The sequence below is a fragment of the Macrobrachium nipponense genome, chromosome 1 (assembly GCF_015104395.2).
Source record: "Macrobrachium nipponense isolate FS-2020 chromosome 1, ASM1510439v2, whole genome shotgun sequence".
NCBI classification, from domain to species: Eukaryota; Metazoa; Arthropoda; class Malacostraca; order Decapoda; family Palaemonidae; genus Macrobrachium; species Macrobrachium nipponense.
This window is the reverse complement of record NC_087200.1, coordinates 116,172,308-116,193,757: the sequence shown is the minus strand read 5'-3', so window position 1 is coordinate 116,193,757 and position 21,450 is coordinate 116,172,308. Positions and strand designations below refer to the sequence as shown.

General features: G+C 38.3%; 1 protein-coding gene across 3 annotated transcripts in view; it reads left to right on the top strand.

The window, feature by feature from the left end:
• LOC135219572 (polycystin-1-like protein 2) overlaps nucleotides 1–21,450 on the top strand; it is a 444,330-nt gene that overhangs the window by 408,168 nt on the left and 14,712 nt on the right. For all 3 annotated transcript variants that reach the window (XM_064256448.1, XM_064256449.1, XM_064256450.1), the window contains 2 exons: nucleotides 5,780–6,019; nucleotides 18,931–20,400. In XM_064256448.1, the coding sequence (XP_064112518.1) occupies nucleotides 5,780–6,019; nucleotides 18,931–20,400 (1,710 nt within the window). The remainder of the gene's footprint in view (nucleotides 1–5,779; nucleotides 6,020–18,930; nucleotides 20,401–21,450) is intronic.

Below are 21,450 nucleotides of genomic sequence, written 5' to 3'. Positions count from 1 at the left end.
TGTACATGGTATACAAGAAATACTGTACATACATACGTACGTATGTAGTAAAATGTGGAACCTTACCTTTCCAGTGTGGCTATCTCCGAAAGTGGCGACAGTGGAGGAGGACAAACGGCAGAAAATTTGTTACGTAGTATGTACACTTAACTTTACAAAACACATTAACAAAACTGTAACACTTAACTTTACAAAAAACTTAAAATTAATTATGTCATAGGGTCGTCCTCCTCCTCCTCGCCACTGCTAGAGAACTCCTTCAGGTCATCCGTCGTAAGCTCCTCTTTGTGCTCCTCGAGAAGGTCATTGATGTCCCATGGACTTGCTGAGTGCAACGATCTCATCAAGTTCTGGTTGCGAAACAGTTTCAGGATCGTCAACTGTTTCTGAATCTGCACCAGCTTCGCCCACGTCGAATCCCTCGAAGTCTTGGGTGGATCCGGTATCAGGCCAGAGTTTCCTCCATGAAGAATTCAAGATTCACCTCGAAACCTCCTGCCAAACTTGATCGATGAGTCGGATGCATATTACAACATCGAAATGCTCCTTCCAAAATTCATGCATGGTGAGGTTTGTGGTATCGGTGATGTCGAAACATCTCTTGAAAAGATGTTTCGTATACAGCTTCTTGAAGTTCGATATCACTTGCTGGTCCATGGGCTGGAGGAGAGGGGTGGTGTTAGGCGGAAGATAAAGAACCTTGATAAAAGAATACTCCGCTAGGATATCTTCCTCAAGGCCAGGAGGGTGAGCAGGGGCATTGTCAAACACCAGCAGACATTTCAGAGGGAGGCGCTCCTCTTCCAAGAATTTCTTCACTGTCGGGCCGAAACACAGATTTACCCACTCGGTGAACAAAAGTCTCGTTACCCAGGCTTTCGCATTAGCCCTCCACATCACTGAAAGCTTCTTCTTTAGCACTTTGTGGGCCTTGAAGGCTCGAGGAGTCTCTGAATGATAGACAAGTAGGGGATTCACCTTGCAATCCCCACTGGTGTTTGAACAAAGTGCGAGCGTAAGCCTGTCTCTCATAGGCTTATGCCCGGGTAGCTTCTTCTCTTCCTCCGTAATGTACGTCTGACGAGGCATTTTTTTCCAAAAAAGGCCAGTCTTTTCACAGTTGAAGACTTGCTGAGAACTGTAGCCTTCCTTGATCGTCATCTCGTTGAACGTCTTAATAAAGGCTTCGGCTGCTATCATGTCCGAGCTGGCCGCCTCCCCATGCCGCTCCACCGAATGGATGCCAGTCCGTTTACGGAATTTTTCAAACCACCCATGAGAAGCCTTGAAGTCTGGGGTTGGCGTCGATGTCCCTTCTCCTCCGTCATCTTCGGCCTGGGCAATCAAATCGCCGAAAATAGCGCTGGCCTCATGGCAGATTGCCGTCTCAGTTATCGTATCGCCAGCGATTTCATTGTCTTTTATCCAGAAAAGAAGCAGCCTTTCCATCTCGTCGTGCACATGGCTCCTCTTGCTAGACAAAATAGTCACGCCCTTGAAAGTTGTAGCTGCTTTGATGGCTTCCTTATGCTTAAGGATGGTGCCTATCATCGACGGATTTCGGCCATATTCCTTAGCAATCACACTCAATCGCATGCCAGCTTCATACTTCTTGATAATCTCCATCTTTGTCTCCAAAGAAAGCATCCTCTTCTTTCTGTACGTAATTAAGTTATGTAGTACATATATGTATGTACTAAAGTTCTCACACAACACGATAAAGTAGTACTACAACGAAATAACTTTCGAATTTAGGTTAATAAACAAAATCGTATAGAACGAACAAATTCGGCATGTGTATAGAAACAATGCTGCTACCGAGTGGCCGAAAAAGCACGCCGCTGGGTAGACGCATGATGGGAGAGATGCTGACCAATAGGAGAGCAGGATCTTATGGCGGTAACTAGCATCAGGAACCAATGGGAGAGCGGGAGGATGGGGATGAGTCTACTCAGTTGGCGGCGCGCAAGTTTTAAAATTGTTATCGTTGGTCCAGGTGAATCTCGGGACTTTACAGCAACAACCTTTCGTATCCTGAACTATTTTCGTATGTAGAGCCAAAAAAATCTTCGTATTTGCTTTCGTAACTCGAATTTTTCGTAAGTTGAGCCTTTCATATGTCGAGGTACTACTGTACCTCGATTCTCCTGGACAAAGTTCACTGTCCTCGCTCCCCTGCACCTGGGAGAAGACATACCAGAGCTCCATGGGAGGTCGGAGGTTACATACAGGTAGGTAGTCGCTATCTCAGTCGAGCCTATTGCAGGTCCCATATATCCACAGACAGCCACTAAAAAGGCGTCTTTCTGGATGTGTGTTAGAGTAGGTGACTATCTGGCCCCTCAGATCTCCTAGACTTAGTCACTGTCCTGCTCTTTGCACCTAGACGACATACTGGTAGTGAGTGGAAGGGAGTCTGAGGGGGTTGCCCTCGGTAGCTGCCTCCTCGCTCCAACCTGTAGCTTTTCCCATGTATCGACAGACAGCTGCTGAAAAGGCGTCTTGATGGATGTGTAGTGAGGAGGTTTTTTCTCCCTCAGTCGAACTTGTCATGCATTTATAGATTTCGACTGAACACCGCTGGAAAGGCTTATCTTTTAGTGCAGAGTTGTTGCGCTATTCCAGTGGTTCGTCACCTCATAGATCACATCGATGGCATGATTTTTTTATCTCTCGACCTCTAAAGAGGTACTATTCCTTACATTCAGTGTTCGGGTCGGGACTCAGCTGATTTGACTCACAATGGATGTTCGACTCGCCACTCAGGTGATCCAACTCTCAGTTGATTTGCGACTCGGGACTCAGCTGATTTGACTGAAGGGAGTTCAATGGGGTTTTTTCCCCCTCCTCTCGGTCGAACTTGTTGTGTTTTTAGGTTTCGACTGAATGCCGTTGGAAAGGCGTCTAGTGGCTGATGATCAGTAGTAATTAGATTAAAGAAAAGTTACTTATTTAACTTAATTAGTATTAATTTTGAACACCCTGTGCTAGCGCCTAGAGATTGGAAGCACTGTAAGTGACCTCTTGCTTCCGATAGCCAGTCCTCTCCCAGACATTCGCAGCCAGGTGTTGTTGACTCGCTCGCCTTCACATTATATGCTCTTAAGGTTTGAGATACCGGCTTGTCGTTCACTGAAAAGGACGTGGATCAGAAAATCTGCTCCTACGGTAGTATATTTGAACCTTCTCAAATACTTTTGTCCTAGAATAGTACTGATTCTCATGATGAGCACCAGGTATTGGCCTAGGCGCTCGAATCTCTACCGTATCAGTCTTTTTTTTGTCGAGCGCCAGTTCCCATCCGGGTTCTCTGCGCCATCTGAGGCGTCCACTCCCTTTCTCCAGCTCGCTCAATGTTTTCCACGCCTCACCTGGCACCACCTGTTGTAGTCTGCGCTCGGAAGTTACAAGTTTCCGGCGTAGGTTAAACGGTCAACCTCTTCCATGGAAGTTGTTGTGCAAAGTTATCATAACATAAAAATGTTGACAAAGCTTTGAGCTAGATCAGGCTACTGCAGACAACGCATAGCGTAATCTAAGGTGTGCTTTGGTCACGTAGAACCCTCCTAATGCCATGACCCCAGGTCACTGGTTTATATATAATGTAATTCTTACAAATGCACCGATCGGTGGGTGGAAACCTCTGCTCTCCCTTCAGGAAGCGTTTTTTTAACAGAGGCAAATACATTGTCCAAAGTTTTGGGATTGCTATCCCGCTAGTTTCGAGAAGAGTGGGCAAGAACTGTCATCCTCCTCTTTTTTCTTTTTTTTTCTTTTTTCCCTACTGTGTGGGTTACGACAGGCAAGAATAGGGAATAAGAGGAGCTCTACAGATTGTACTCCCCAGAGTTCTGATGCAAGAGCCTATGTTCCTGGTTTGATCTTAGAATCTCTCCATGAACTAGTCGTCTTTGGTGTCCTGCAGAAGCTTTCCTTTGGGATAGCTTCACGTTTGCTCTCTTCATTAGAGAAAAAGAATAAGGACTGCTTCCAGTCCTTATTCTTTTTCTCTTCGAAGTGAAGAAGAATTAGGCTGATGCTTGATCAACACGAGCCTACAAAATATTCTCGCAACGTGTCTGTTATCAGTTTCACCATCCGAGTAATAGGCGAATACCTATAAGTTAATTCTTCTGGTGTGTGATTGAGATGAATTACCTTGTCTTAATTAACCTGAAACTCAGGACAGCCTTTTTGCCCTTCCAAGAGTTTTCAATTTTGATTTTGAGACAACTAGTGGTATTGTTTTTTTGGCAATAACACCGCAGGGTTGGCATTATAACTAAACAAGGGGGTTTCTTTCTTTCTTTCGGTTAATATGTATGTGCTTGATTAACCTAATTTTCATTAGTACAGCTAGACAAAATCCACTCTCCCAATCAAGCTAAGTTTCTTGTATGAAACCAAAAACAATCTTTCCTGATCTGAAATTCTCTCTGGTTCTTAATGCTAACAGAAGGTGGATTCCATTTAGGAATCAAAGGACTTATGTCCATCCACAGCAAAGAATGTGGATTTTCATGATAAATTTTATAATTTGGATACTGACCTATACTGTTAAAATACCCAGACCAACCTCCTCGACAAGTTAGTTGGCTGTCAAGGAGAATTCTAACGTGCTAAAACATCCAAAACTCTCCTGGTTAAGAACAGGTAACCTGGACAGTCATTTGGGTCAGCCAAGCAATCACAGAGATACAAACTCTTTTAACAGAAAGTATCCAGATGATAAATTTTATTATGAAAATTTATATCATTTTGAAATAAAGACAAAAGACTGTTTTTCAGTTCAAATGCTGGGAAACAGAACCAGATCTTTCAGTATTTTATTGTAAACAATTGGTGCATAAAATGACTAAATATGTGATAATGGCCTCACTATTGTTTTGCTCATATTACGAATACTAATGTTATTACTATACTGTTGCTTCAGGACCTTCCGATCATATATTTCTTTTTTGCTAACGTTATAACTTTATTTTTAAAGTGTAATGTAAAATTTATATTAACCTAGCCATGATACCAAAAATATTTCATTGAAGCAGTTCACCAACACAGTTCTGCATGTAAACTAGTCAGACCTAAGGGAGGGGATATATATTGAAAGTGATGAATAATTTAACCTAAGGTTGAGTAGCCAACCAAAAGTAAAATTGTTTGGTTATTGTGTATGTAAACATAAATGGAGAACATCAAGAGTTAGTTCACTAACTGCAATGCTGCTGGCTACTAACCTTATGAAGATACCATAATGCAGTCATGTTAAGTTGTTCTAGTAGTAAGATATTTTTCATAGAAGGTTTCCAAAGTATAAGATAGTTCCAAATATTGCGTAGTCTTTGGGGAGGTCCCATGATTAATAATTTAAGCTGTTATTCTAGATGCACAGGTACGACAATAAATACTTTTAAAAGTTCTATAGTCTACATGTGCGCCTGCTTATGATTGTTTTCCCTGACAAAGCTGTGTGATGTAGTGTCAAAAGTGTTTGTAGAAGAATTAAGATAATAGTCAAAAGACCATTATTACCTTTCAAGTTGACAGAAAGAATGAAATTCATTGAACAGATATGGGAATAATGAGGTTACGACCGATACTGAACATATCCATATTCCACCAGGTATGCAGTCATTAAGGAGGCTGGAGGTTGCTTCCTGTCAACTGCTTATAGGTTAGATCCAGGAAATGAGTAATGTAGTTAAAGATACAATCAAGAAGGGTGCATAAGTTTATGAAATAAAAGATGTTCAGTGTCATTCAGATTTACTTCATTTTCCAGGTAGCAAATGTTGCTGGAGTGGATCCCAGAAACCCATATGTTGCAACACTGGCAGTCACACTGAAAAAGAGAAGGGAAATGCTCTTTGTTCTACGAGACATTGGAACTTATTGCATGTTCCTACTTATTTTAGCTCTAATGACGTATGGAAGGACAGACCCAAATGCATTCTTAATGCAACAGCAGTTGTACAACTCATTCATCAAAACTTCTGATCCAGACTTGAGTTTCGATTCTCGGGTATGATTACATTACTATTTACATATGGTATTTCTAGTCAGTGGTCAGTTTTTATTACTTAATAATCTCAGTTTTTAGATAAGTACTAATAGTTAAAAATTAAAACATTTGTTATATACCAAATGTAGACTCATATTTTTTTTATTATTAATAACTCATTTTAGCCATTGAGCGATACAATTAAAGGTTTTATTTATGTTTGCAACTAACTTCTTATTTCATTGTAATGAATGAATGAATGATTGACTCCATTAAGCATTATTAGTCTTAGTGTCGGGCTACTTGGTGCCTAAGCAGGATCGAATGATTATTAACCCAATTTTAAATCAACAACCTTTGGAGTGTCTCAATTTAGGTAGATTCTCCTCCTTGAGTGGCAAGATAAGTCAAGACAGCTAAAGTGGGGAATGGAATCCCATTCTTTATCCCTAACTGCCTTTTCTGTTCCCTAAGCCATTAACTGAATAGTCAGACACAAGGCAGTAGAGTTGCACCCTGTTGTGGTACTCTAAGTTCAAGCTTCTGGCACTGGCTGGAAAAACTTTGAATAGCAACCAATGAATCTCTCTCTCTCTCTCTCTCTCTCTCTCTCTCTCTCTCTCTCTCTCTCTCTCTCTCTCTCTCTCTCTCTCTCTCTCTGGTTCTAATTTAAACTCATTCATTAATAGTACTGTATATGAAAATGTACTATGCTTCTTTCCTATTATCAAATGAATTTCTGCAGCAGCTGGACTTCAATCTCCTCATCAGATATTTTTGAACCATTGGAAACTAAAAGTATTGAATTTTCTCGTATTGTGTAAATAAAAATGAAACATTTCAGTGCTTATTTTTGGTGGCTTTTTTTAAAAAATAGTACCCAACAGATGTCACTTACTGATAACCTACAAATCATTTATACATTTTGCCTTTTATTTCATTGCCCCTTGTCAAATGACATCTGAGACAAATAGTAACGAGTTATATATAAAAAAGGCAATTTATTTTACTTTTGTCCTAGATAAAAAAAAAAAGCTAGGTTTTCTGTTTAGCAATTTTTGTTGAATTAAGAAAAAAAAGTTGCAAACTTTTCCCAATATGGCTAACTTCAACTCTTGATATGTATGTTTCATACGTATTGGTTTTAGAGACTTTTTAATTAACAAAGCATAATAAATTACAACTATACAATGACATCATATATATCTATATATATTATATATTTATATATATATATATATATATATATATATATATATATATATATATATATATAAGGTTACACAATGATAGAAAAAAATTACGGCTGTGCATGTTCATATGGCAACTGTATCAACCCCTACAAAGCAAGGTTTGGTGAGCACTTAACACTCAATCCATTCCTATAGTAATGACATAATGAGACATCATAAACAAAAATATTCCTTCTTTTTTTATAGTTTTCAATAAATACACATTGATAAAAGATAGAAATGAATTATATTTTCCTAAATGACGGAAATCCAGCAATAGTTGCGAATTGACTGGTAGTTACTCTTCCAGTTCTGCTGTTCATGGGTTGATGTAATTGCCAGGTGTCCATTTTCCAATAAAAGTGTGCGAATCACCAAATTTAAGTTAATGCTTCATTTTTCATGTATATTATATTTTTGTATATGAGACTTCCCCAGTAATTATATAGCTATTAGTTTCCAATGAACAGCAGCCTAATTCAAATTCCCCGGGTAGCACTTCGATTGCCCAGTGTGTAGGTACTAGGTATACAGTGCCATCCCCCAACGGCGGTACTAGGAACAACTCAGCAAAGCACTTCATTCTGTTTCCTGCCGCGCTTGACTAAACATCAAGCACTTACAGCAGCTTGTTCTTATTTTCCAGTTATATCACCAGATTTCAGTAGTGTTACACAACCACCAGAATGCATTTGTAGCCATTGAGGAGGATGAATCTTGTCTTTTGTTTGTTTAATTCATATCATCAAGCCGTATAATCTCCGGGAATAGTTCGTACAAGGCACGCTATTGGCTGGTAAACAGTACCAATAGGAGCACACTGATCAGTATCCTGGCCACTAATTGGCTGTCCAACACAGGATCTCTTTCAAGCAGCATTCAGTGTCCCATCGTCCCATGTTGTCCACTTTGCTTCTACGCATCCATACGCGACATAGCTCTGCATCCTTATCTGTGTTGTTAGTGATTTTTCTGGATTTTTTTTAGGTAACATTGTGAATTTGTTTAAGCCCTACGATGCCAGCCAAAGGTTCTGCACCTTCTAAGATTTCTGGCAGTGAACCCAAGGGTCATAGGAAGATGCTTACTATAGCCGAGAAGATTAAACTCCTCGACATGCTGAAGGAAGGGAGAAGCTTTGCGGATGTAGGCTGCCATTACGGCATCAACGAATCTACCGTTCGCTACATCAAGAAGGATGAGAAGAACATAAGGACAACAGCAAATGTTACTGTTAATACGACAGCAAAATGGGTGGTAACTTCCTGCAATAAGGCGATTGTAAGGATGGAGTCTGCATTAGCCGTTTGGATTAGCGATTGCAGAAAGAAGAACATAGCACTGGATACCAACACCGTACGTGAGAAGGCCAGACAGCTCTACGACAGGTTTACAGATGGTGGTGACAACCCAGAACCAGGACCTTCTGCGGCATCTCCTACCAAACCAACTGAATTTAATGCAAGCAAGGGCTGGTTTGATAAATTTTAGAACAGGTTCAACCTTAAAAGCTTGTCCCTGCATGGAGAAGCGGCCTCAGCTGACAAACCGGCAGATGATGAATACATAAACGAGACGTTCCAGGCAATTATTGATGAAGGGGGTTATTCACGTGAACAAGTATTCAACATGGATGAGACTGGTCGTTCTGGAAACGTATGCCATCACGAACCTTCATCGTGAAGGAAGAGGCCAGAGCCCCTGGATTCAAGGCTTACAAAGATCGCCTCACACTTATAATGTGTGGTAATGCTGCTGGTTTTATGATAAAGCCAGCGCTCATTTACAGGTCCAAAAACCCAAGGGCCCTAAAAACAAAAATAAGAACTTAATGCCAGTGCATTGGATGCATAATTAAAAGGCCTAGATAATGAAAGCACTGTCATCCGACTGGTTTCACCAGTGCTTCATCCCCGAAGTCAAGGTTTATCTTGTTGAAAAAGTCCTTGATTTTAAAGTGCTTCTTCTGATGGACAATGCTGGAAGCCATGCAATCAACCTGTCATATGAGGGCCTAACACAGCATCGCTGATTCAGCCCATGGATCGAGGCGTTATTCGAGCCTTTAAGGTTCTGTACACGCAAAATTCCCTGCAACACCTGGTCGAATGTATGGATGGGGATGACAACTTCTCGCTGAAGGCTATTAAGGAGGTGAAGAAAGAAACACTTAATGCTTGCTGGAAGAAATTATGGCACCATAAATCGCTGATTTTATGGTGCTATAGTCAAACTCAGCCTTTTAGGCCACTAAGGCATTGGCCTTGTTTACCCTGGATTTTCCACACCGTTGCCACTTCTCCCAAGGTAGGTACTTCCGCCCCACCTTTCTCTCTCTCTCTCTCTTGTGTTTAGCCTCTGACCACCAATCTTGATTTGCTTTGGGTCAAATCCTTCTAACTGTCCATTTGCTTACTTTGGCGGCTTTGACTGTGTCCGCCGTTGGCTTTTTCATCTAAAAAGTACCGATTAACTTTATAAATTATTTCATTAGTCTGACTGTGCAGGCAGGGGCAGAGAGAAGCGGGAGATGTTTACATGGTGGGTCCGTGACACGGAATGACCTTGTCAGGTTGAGGTGGCAAAGGAGCACTAACCCAGCACAGAGGTGTTGTCAAATCTCAGGAAAACATTTTTAGTAACATTCATTTTCCCATAAAAAACTTAGTCATTATTAAACATATAAAGTTTTATTATGAAAAAGAGTAATTACCATATATTTAGTTAATATAAAAAATATCAGAGATTTCTTCATCACTGTCGTGGCGTATTTAGAGAACTGTGGCAACTGTGCGGCCAATGCCTCAGTGGTCAAAAAGGCTGAGTTTGACTATAGACAATAGACGCGCCATAAAACCAGATCGCGTCAACCGAGTCCGCCGTTAACCGGGGACTGCCTTTATTCACTAATTACACTTTTTGTATATGAGACTTGCCCAGTAATTATATAGCTTTTGTGTTTAGATTTTGTTTATCTGCCATTGGTCATTAGCCTGACACTGGTAAATAATTACCTTAAAATAATTCTTGAATGTTAGTCCATTCTTGTATCTTAAAACCTTTGCATATATTATTTACTTACTGGGATTAGGCTACGTGTGAGTCGCCGGTTTATAATTACCTTTAAAAGTAATTCGTGAAGGTTACATAATTCCCTTAGGTTATACCTTGCTTTTGGGATTTTGTTTACCAGCCATAGGCTATTAGTCACAAGCCACTGGTAAATATAGTTACCTTAAAGTAATTTGTGAATGTTGGAACATTCTTTTAGGCCAAATATTTGCATTGGGCCAATATATTTTGTTTTGTTTACCGTGCTCGCGACACTCATCACTTTTCTTTGCAGAGACTGAAAGTGTGGATGCTAAAAGTATTAAGGCGAGAATGATGTTGATGTTTGGCTACGGGAAGCTTTGGGAGAGAAGGCTTACATGGCCTCGGCGTACGGAGGTATTTCTTGGCGTCATGCAGTTGTGAACGTTTCACATTTAAGCCAATAACCTCAAGCTCATTTGGGGCACTGGAGCACAGGAGGCCACTCAGAGTCATTTAGACTTGAACACAGGCCACTCGAGTCAATTAGTGGGGCGCGTAATCGGTTACTGATTGCGCTTACTTTCATTGCTGATAATTTTTGTAATGATTTCTTTTTGAGTAATCGGTTATTCATAAATTTTCTTTTATATTAGAGTCAAATATACTTTGAGACCAATATGAAAACGTTTGGTTATATAAATATATATATATATATGTCATATATATATATATATATATATATATATATATATATATATATATATATATATATATATATATATATATACAGTTGTCGTCCTATTCCTGTGGTTCGTCACCTAACAGATCGCGTCGATAGCATGATTCTTTGGTCTCTTGACCTCTGAATAGGTATTATTCAGTCAATGAAGCCTCGTACCCTTGCAGTCATGTTTGTTCGACTCCTTACAGTCGATGTTCGACTCGAGACTCAGCTGAGCCGACCCATAATTGATGTTTGAGACTTGCAATCGATGTTCGACTTGCGACTCAGCTGATCCGACTCTCAGTCAATTTTCAACTCATGATTCGGCTGATTTGACTCACAGCCGATGTTTGACTCTCGACTTGGCTGTTCCGACTCTCAGTTGATTTTCAACTCATGACTTGTCTGATGCAACTCACAATTTATGTTCAGTTGATTTTTGACTCACGACTCGGCTGATGCAACTCACAATCGATGTTCAACTCGCGACTCAGCTGATTCGACTCTCAGTCGATTTTCAACTCGCGACTCAGCTGATTCAACTGAAGGGAGTCAATTGGGGTTTATCCCCTCGGGCAAACTTGTCATACTTTATTAGGTTTCGACTGAATGCCACTGGAAAGGCACTTAGTGAGTGGTGCTCAGTAGGCATCAGATTAAAGGACGGTTACTTATTTTACCTGATTAGTATATTGAACGTCCTGTGCTAGCGCCTAGACATTGGAAGCATCGTAAGCTACTTTTTACTTCCGATAGCCATTCCTTGCAGCTAGGTGTGTCGACTCACTCGCCTTCACAATGCTCTTAAAAGTGGAGACACAGACTTGTCTGCTGAAGAGGAAGTGAATTAGAATTCTGCTCCTGCATTTGTATATTTGAGCCTTCTCAAATACTTTTGTCATAGATGCTCATTAGAATAGTACCAGTTCTCATGATAGAGCAATGGTATTAGCGCCTAGCCATTCAAATCTCTCGTATCGGGCGTTTTTTGTCGAGCGTCAGCCACCAACAGGCGCTCTACGCCATCTGAGGCATCCACTCCCTTGCTTCAGCTCACTTGGCGTTTTCCATGCCTGACCTGGCACCAGCTGTTGAAAGTCTGGCGCTGCCTGTTGGACACATGACGACACAGTCTCCTCATTCATCTTCTTTAACACTAGGGGATCTTTTGTTAGCCACCATTTGAACAGGAAGTTTTGATCACTAAGATAGACGTGTGGCGAGAAATGGCAAGTTCTCACAAACTTTTGGCGCACTCAACTCTACTTAACACACTCTCGCATTACCACGATCGAACCAGTTGTAAGTAGAGAATGCTGTTTGGTGGGTGAAAACCTCTGCTTGCCCTTCAGGAAGCGTCTTTTTCGATTAGGAGAATATGTTTTCCTAAGTCTTTAGTTTGCTATCATCACCGCAAGTTGATGGTGTGAGTTATTGGCCACTCCTGCTAGCTCTGAGAAGAGAGGCCAAGAAGAGTCATCCTCTCTTTTTTCCCTCTACTTTCTGGGTTACAGAACTCTACAAATTACACTCCCCAGAGTTCGGATGCGAGAGACTGTGTTCCTGGTTGGATCTTCGGATATCTCCAGTGTTCCTGTTTTTGGAGAGCCAGTCCGGCATGAACCAGCCATCACCAGTGCCCTGTTTTTGCTGTAGAAGCTTCCCTTCTGGATAACTTCACTTTCACTCTCTTCATTAAATAATAAAGGAGGTCTGCTTCCAGTCCTTATTCTTTTTCTCTTCAAAGTAAAGAATTAGGCTGACACTCAGTCGACAGGAGCCTACGAATATACGTACTTGTATATTCTCCTCGCGACATACGTCTGTTATCAGTTGTACCATTCGGGAACAGGCATATACATGTAAGTTAATTCTTCTGGTGTGTGACCAAGACAAAAATACTACTTTCTTGTTAATTCCCTGAAACTCAGGACAGCCTTCCTGGCCTCCCAAGAGATTCCGATTTTGATTATGATAAGACTAGTGGTATTGTTCTGGCAACAACACCACAGGGTTGGCATTTTCACTGAACAAGGGTTTTTTTTCTTTCCCTCTTGTTTCGGTTTACATATAGGAGATCGAGGGTATCTGTCGTACACTCGATAGCTGTAAAACAAAGGCATTTCAAGATGGAATGTGCTACCAGGCAACTCAGCCTCTGAGACGAGTGAGGAGCAGAGTACTGCCTTCTCACTGAGTTTTTGTTCGTTGTAGTATTGTTTCTCCTCTTTCGAGAGTTAACTTCTAATTTGGATCTCTGCCCGGCCATCACAGACTTGAGTCTCTGGTTGGCTTTGGATTCTCGCTTATTGTTGATATTTTGTGCTCCACAGTTGCCATTGCGAGAATCATCGGACAGAGATGTCTCATTAGGCTCCTCAAGTCTTTTGCTTCATTGCAATTGATCCATAGGCTACTGTGATGATTTAAAAGGATTTTTCGGACAAACACCGCAGTTTTGAGTTTTGCATATTCTTTTTTCTAATTCGTAAAGTGTTCAATTACTAGTTGTTCACCCCGAATAGGAGTGAGGTTGAAAGACGTAGCCAGATAACTCAGCTGTCAGTGTGAAGAGAAGAGTTCCTCCGTAAACCTCTCTTCCTCTGTCTAAACGTTTTGTCTTTTAGTTTATATGGACTTCATGTTCAAGACAGTGTTGTCAAGTGTTTTTTGGCCTACTTTGCAGTGAAGCTAAGGATATAAGAACAGCCTTCACTTCCTTAGTTTTCAGGCGTTATCTGCCATCGAGCTACTGGAGGCATAAGAGATCTGTGCTTAATATATTTTTATGTAGGTTTAAAAAAAGTGTCGAAAATTGTCAGTACCTCGAGACCATTTTTAATGGCTGGCATAGTATCGTGGAAGGAAGCACAGTATGTTCTATTATTATCTCTTCACCTTTTCAGTAAGTTGCTGAGTTTGGAGAGTCGTGGGTACAGCATACCTGGAGCACCCACCACCTTCAGTGGATGGGTCATGAGTTTATTTCAGTGTAAGTGTCAGTGTTTTCTGGTTGTTTTATTTTGGTGCTACCCCCAGGGCAAGGGCGGACACCTATCGTACTTTGCTAGCCACAGGAGCATTCCCCTCACTGCAACGTTTCCCCTAAGTAGGAGGCGACCCTTGGCTCCACTGCCACGCCACTACGAGTTAAGACAAGCGCCAACCAGAGGCCGTGTTTATCTGCATAGCTCTCTTAACTGATAGGAACAACAAGCGTTGTTTTTTTTTTCATTGCTAGCAACTTTTCTATTTTCAAAGTCATTACATGACGTAATGCTTTGGAGTAGAATATGTCCATGACCCTAACTCCTTTCAATGTGGAGTCAGCTATATAATTACTGGCTAAGTCTCATATACAAAAATGATATTTTCATAATAAAATAAGGTTTTGTATATACTTACCCAGTAATTATATGATCAGAGCTCACCCGCCTCCCCCCTGATGGACATTATTCATGAAACAGAATGAAGCGCTTTCCGAAGTTGTTCCTAGTATTGCCGTTGGGTGACTGCACTGCATATCTACACTGAACAATCGAAGCGCTACCCACTTAATTTTAATTAGGCTGCCGAATGTTGGAAACTGTTGCTATATAATTACTGGGTAAGTATATACAAAACCTTATTTTGTAAAAAAAAAATTTTAATCTAGTAGCATACAAGGTAAGTGCACATAGCGTAATCCTGGTAAGTAAATAATAAATGCAAAGGTTCTGAGATACAAGACTGGACTAACATTCAAGAATTATTTTAAGGTAATTATTTACCAGTGTCAGGCTAATGACCAATGGCCGTTAAACAAAATCTAAGCACAAAAGCTATATAATTACTGGGTAAGTATATACAAAACCTTATTTTATTATAAAAATATCATATTTTCACTTTATTTTCATGAATAAATGCATTTTTATGAAGAAAAAAAAACTATTTACTGATTTTCGAATATTAATATAAAACTGCAAAATATTAATAGTAAAATGCTAAATTTAAATCTCACAAAATCACAAAACGGCTACCAATACCAACGTACATAAACACCCCTCTCTCTCTCTCTCTCTCTCTCTCTCTCTCTCTCTCTCTCTCTCTCTCTCTCTCTCTCTCTCTCTCTCTCTCTCTCTCTCTCTCTCTCTCTCTCTCTCGTTTAAGGGTAATGTGACACGTATTTGAAATCATATTACTAAAGTGCATTGTTTTTGGATGATAGAACGAACTGTACAATATCTGAAATTTTTGCTAATTGTTTTCCAGTATGAATTTATTAAAATACAAAAACTTGTAATTAGTATATAGCATGGAAAATATGGAAAATAGAATGACAAAATAACATCACGTTTATCTATAAAACTATACCGTACAAAAATAAACATACATGCATAAAAAAATCAATCTTTCTCTTATGTGCTTATCTGAGAGAGAGAGAGAGAGAGAGAGAGAGAGAGAGAGAGAGAGAGAGAGAGAGAGAGAGGGCAGCGGGGGATGAGATTCCACAGGCACTTAAACTAGCTTGGATGAGAGTAGAATGTTGAGTGTTGCCCACATGAAGTTTTGTTTTTTTAAATATATTTACAGTGATTACAGATGAGATATCAAGTGATAAAATATCCTCTTGTGTACTTTTATAATTCAAAATTCGTGAGAAGACATCAGTTCAGTAATCTCTAGATCAAACGATGTTTTCACAAAATCTATTAGAATCCGCAATTATACAACTAACTTCCATTTGTAATTTTAACCTTAGATCTGACCAGTATTATTTGGACCCTTGTGTAAGCAAAATGTTCAAGAATGGCAAAGATAAAATCACAGGCTTAATTACAAATTAGTTACCTTATAGTTATTTTCTTTGTATCTATGTTTAATATATTTTGTAAAATGTTCACATTTGCGAAAAACATTTTTCATTGTTTACCAAATGAGATATATTGAATAGTATTTTACAACATTTTTTGTGGTCAGTTACTGCCCTGTACTATAATCTTTTAATTGTCTTGTCCCTGCTTCAATTATACCACTGTTTTGGAGAGATCTACTAATTCTCCAGGTGTGTTGGATTCCAGGTACTACATAATTTCCTTTAAAATCCCCATCTATCATTTATGCAAACTTTCTTTGTAAACTTACTTTCATATTTATTTCAGTCCACCTAGTAAAGGACAAGAGTTGAAAGGCCTTGCGGCAGAACTCCATTGTTTCACTTTCTTTTGTGGTTTTTGCCTTTATAAATATATAGTGGGCTTACGACCAGCTTTCGGCAATGGTGCATGAAAGCGGTCAACCACTGATTAGTTTTTCTGATTCACAAGGGTGAATGGCGGTTTGTCACCAGACGACGTGTCCATATTATCTCTCTCTCTCTCTCTCTCTCTCTCTCTCTCTCTCTCTCTCTCTCTCTGGCTGTCTCACAACGGAATGCAGTCTGCATTTTCGAAGGTTTCTCGTTGTAAAGACCAAGGTACAAAATAGACTTATATTGACTGTCTATGTACAGCGTCAAGACTCATTTTAGAAGAGAGCTCGTGAAGATTCTTGAGGCTATAATCACTCAAGGAGTACTGAGAACATTAGATACAATTGGAGTTTAGGAAAGGGGATTTTGTACGAACTACATACACACATGACTTTTAAGGCCATGAGAAACAATACAATTTCCATGTTCGTCCTAGATTCCGCAAGAGACAGTTTACGAGTAAATGTATCAGCATTGTTTATAGAAAACATGAGAACTCAGTTTTTGGGACAAACTGTCAAGCGTTGTCGCTTGACAGTTTGTCCCAAAAAATGTTTAGTCTTGAAAGGAAGATTTCCGTGACCTACTAAATCGAACTATGAGGAGAGAGTGGACTTATATATTATATAATGGAAATGTCATATATTTCCAAACTAATGTAATTCTATTACATATATATATATATGTGTGTGTGTGTGTGTGTGTATGTATGTATATACATCTTACGAGGGTCAAAATGGCACTCGTTTAAATAATCGGAGAGAACTAACTGGAAAACGTAACTTACCTTCCATTGTTCCCTTTAAGTGTCACATCTGAAGCTAGCTGTAAATCAAATATCAAACTCTAGGCAAATTCAAACTCCCGCTATTACAAAAATATAGTTTGTATTTCCCAAAATAGCTAACATGAAAATGGAATAAAATGCGTTAAACAATATCTAAAAAAAAAAAAAACGTTAAAACTGTCATATTCTTCCCAAAATCGTATTTAAGTACCCCTTCTTATCTCTTTCTGTCTACTTTTCATAGCCTATCAATAAGTCAATACAAGTCTAGAGAAATCCATTTTTCTATATGGTGACTTCCAATCCATCTGAAAATGAGAAGATAATTATCAAACAATGAAATGTTAAAGTTCGTCAATAAAATGTGTCGCTCCTCACTTCCCCATTTCCTGGAACTAAACTCAATGTCACTACATAAAGATATGTAACTTTTTTCAAAGCCTTTCACTTTCACCTTTTTTAGCGGAACATAGCGCCTTCCCCTACGCCAATGATTCTTGTGACCACAATGATAGTTTATCGTCTAATTGCCCCGTTAATTCACATACTAGAGGTTATATCTCATTTACTGTAACCATATACGTATGTACGCCACCAACAGGCGGACGGATATACGCATATTACTAACACACGAATGTATTCACGCTAGTCTGTTCCCTAGTACTCGGTCACCTTTCCCGTGGTTATCTTATGTCTATGGAATGTATTCACGATCTCGTTTATGCACACGGCGTGTTTTCTATTTGTTTTCCGAGGAATCCAGTGTTTTGCACCTGCCTATAACCGGCAAGAGCTAAGGTTATCAACCCCACTTATTTTAATATATATGCCTATCTATTTGTTCCTCTGACCAGTGCCTTAAGATTATAATATATATATATATATATATATATATATATATATATATATATATATTCTATATATCTATATATATATCTATATATATAATATATATATATATATATATATAGATATAGATATATGAATATATAAAGGTAAAAACCCCAAACGAAAGTGAAACAATAGAGTTCTGCTGCAAGACCTTTCAACTCTCGTCCTTTACTAAGTGGACTGATATAAATATGAAAATAAGTTTACAAAGAAAGCTCGTATAAATGACAAAAATTATGTACCTGGAATCCAACACACCTGGAGAATTAGTAGATCTATCCAAAACAGGGATACAATTGAAGAGGTTTACAAAAGATTGTGTCCAACTGCTCAGAAGCAAGGACAAGGCAATTAAAAGATTATAGCACAGGGCAGTAACTGACCACAAAAAATGTAAAAATACAATTTAATAAATCTCATTTGGTAAGCAATAAATTTTTTTTTTTTTGTAAAAGTGAAAATTGTTACAAAACATATATTAAACATACAGATACGAAGAAAATAACTGTAATGTAACTAATTTGTAATTAAGACAGCGATTTTATCTTTGTCATTCTTGAACATTTTACTTACACAATGGTTCAAATATTGGTTAGATCTAAGGTTAAAATTACAATTGGAAATTAGTTGTATAATTGTGAAATCTAAAAGACCCCGTGAAAAAAACATCGTTTGATCTAGAGATTACTGAACTCTCACAGAATCTGAATTTCAACTATGGTTACGTTACATCCGTCAGCATAGATTTTAGTAAAGATTTTAAAGCTCGTTAATTTCTTTGGAAAATTTGCAGTGTATTACTTCCTGCTTTTTATTTGCTTTGCAATAAGTACTGTGTTTACATATAAGATGTTTCACTTTGGCCATTGACTTTTACTTCAGATATAAAAGATGCAAATGATAAAATATGCATTTTTCATTCTACTGATCATTTGTGTGTGAGCGTTTTGCAAATTTTCATTGAAAGAATTCAGTTTTTTGTGAAATTCACAGGATATTTATATTACATGTGTTGTTATTCTTTCGTTACAGATTGTCAATTCTGACTGGCTTTGGAGGTGGATTCAGGAAATCGTTATGAAAGAAATCAGAGCACAGCGGCTGTATAACAAAGAACCGCCGTATGGATTGAAAGGCTTCCTAGGAGATTTTAATAATAGAATAATGGGTTATGGAATCATTCGTCAAGTCAGAGTTGATCCACGTATATGTCGTGTTGTTAAACCACTCGACAGAGTGATAGACTCTTGTTCAGGGACAAGGGGATTTCAGTATGAAGATAACAGAGATTTCTGTGGTTCTTGGAGTTATATTGATGATGGTGTATCTCCACTTTGCAATCTAGATGAATTTCGGTATCGCAGTGCAAAAAAGTTGCTTACGTATGGACAGACCGGTAAACTGGGAGACTATGGTGGAGGTGGATATGTGTTAGATCTAAAGGGTGCTCAGGATGATATTTTGAAACGTTTCACATTACTGCAGGAACGTGGATGGATTGATAGATATACACGTGCCGTGATACTAGAATTTTCGGTGTACAATGCAAACGTTAATCTCTTTGCAACAGCTTCTGTTATGGCTGAATTTAATGAAGGTGGTGGCATTATTCCCAAGTGGAGATTTGAACCAGTAAGGTTAATACAAAGTACAGGACTTTTTGGCTGGATTGTATTTGCTTCAGAATGCATATTTGCAGTTGTAACTGTGATGTTTACCCTGAATGAGCTTTGGAAAATGAAGAAACAAAAGTGTCAATATTTTGAATCCTATTGGAACATAGCTGAAATTTGCATTATTATTGTTTCATATGGATGTATTGGATTATATGTTTATAGAGCCTATCTAACGAAAGAAGCCACACGTGAATTCCAACGAACAAATGGCAATGGTTATATTAGAATTGACTATGCAACACTCATGGATCAGTTTTATCTGTACATGATGTCAATTGTTATTTTCTTTTCGGTTCTAAAACTTATCAAGCTTCTCCAGTTTAACAAAAGAATGGATGTTTTAGCTCTCACTATTCGTTCGTGCTGGGATGAGCTTTCTGTATTCTTCATAGCATTTGGTATTATTTTCTTTGCTTTCTGTATGATGTTTTTCCTAATCTTTACCACAGCTATTGAAGACTTTTCAAAGTTTGCATCTGCCATTCAAACCAGTTTTAAAATGATGTTAGGAAAGTTTGATTTTCAGGAAATGAATCAAGCAAATCCTATTTCCCCTATACTATTCTTTGTCTTTTCTGTTATGAACAGTATGATTCTTATTAATATCATGTTGACAATTATTCTTCGGGCTTTCAACGAAGTCAAGGTAGAGCTGGCAAAGAAGCAAAATAAGTATGACATCATTGACTTCGTTTGCTCAGTTGTCCGAAGGAAGATGAAGCTGGAACCCGTGCCAGATAATTCGGTAAAACCCAGTCTAGAAATGAAGAAAGATAAAAGTGGAAAGGGCAGCCTTGATGAGAATACTGAGCAGCTTCCTGATAAGGTCAGTGATTTGCCTTGAATTGTTTTTGTAGTTTGTTAGGTTTAGTTACCACTTGCATGATTCATAAGTAACGTAGTGATTATTGAAGATGCCATTCAAGCAACCGGCTAGAATTCATATATGATCTAGGAAATCAAAACCATAGAGGTGGAATAAAAATTCATTGAAAAAAAGATAAAAATAAGACTAAAAAAATAGTTATGTATGATATTGTAATAGCCATAATGACCCTTAATTAACTTCCTAATACTTTGTGGATATGCTTGAATAGAATGGTACTAAAGAAGAATCACTCTTCTTGTGTTTGGCTTCAGACATAGAATTAAGAGTAAGGGTACCACTTAACATAGGTTCAAATCCCACCATGATGGGTGAGGGCTTCTTCATTTATTTCCCATCTGGATTCAAGGTTTGTGGTTAAAAGCAGTAATTTTGGGTTTTCAAGATATTTTATACTTATATATACGTAATATGTATATTATACATGTATGTATATGTGTGTGTGTGTGTACAAGTATATGTATAAATATATATATCTTGGATGGTATGGTGCAGTAAATGTGTATGGTATATACATACAGTGCTCCCCGACTTATACGTGGCATTAGGTTCCAGAACCTGCAGCAGAAATGCAAAAATCCTCTCTAAAAATCAGGTTTGGCAATGATTAAATCAAACTAATTTAATCAAGTGATTAAAACATAGCTTTTTTCATGAAAAAATCATGATTTTATTATTTTTTTAATTTTCTTAATTTGAAAGCAAACAAATTAAAAATTATGGTTTGGAGGTTAATAAAAACTTAAGCATAACTGTGCTGCATCTATTTATTTTGATAAAAAAAAAATTACAAGTACAAGCTTTAGGCCAGAACTAGAGACATAAAAGATAAATCAATAGTAATTCTGTCATAAAATACATTTTCAGGAAAAAAGGATTGAAAAAACATCTAACAAATCAAAAAACCAAATAATTAAAAAATCAAATAAATCACTGATTTCTTTTATTTAAAAAAATTTTAAAGTCAATCTTGCTAAAAATGCTTACAAC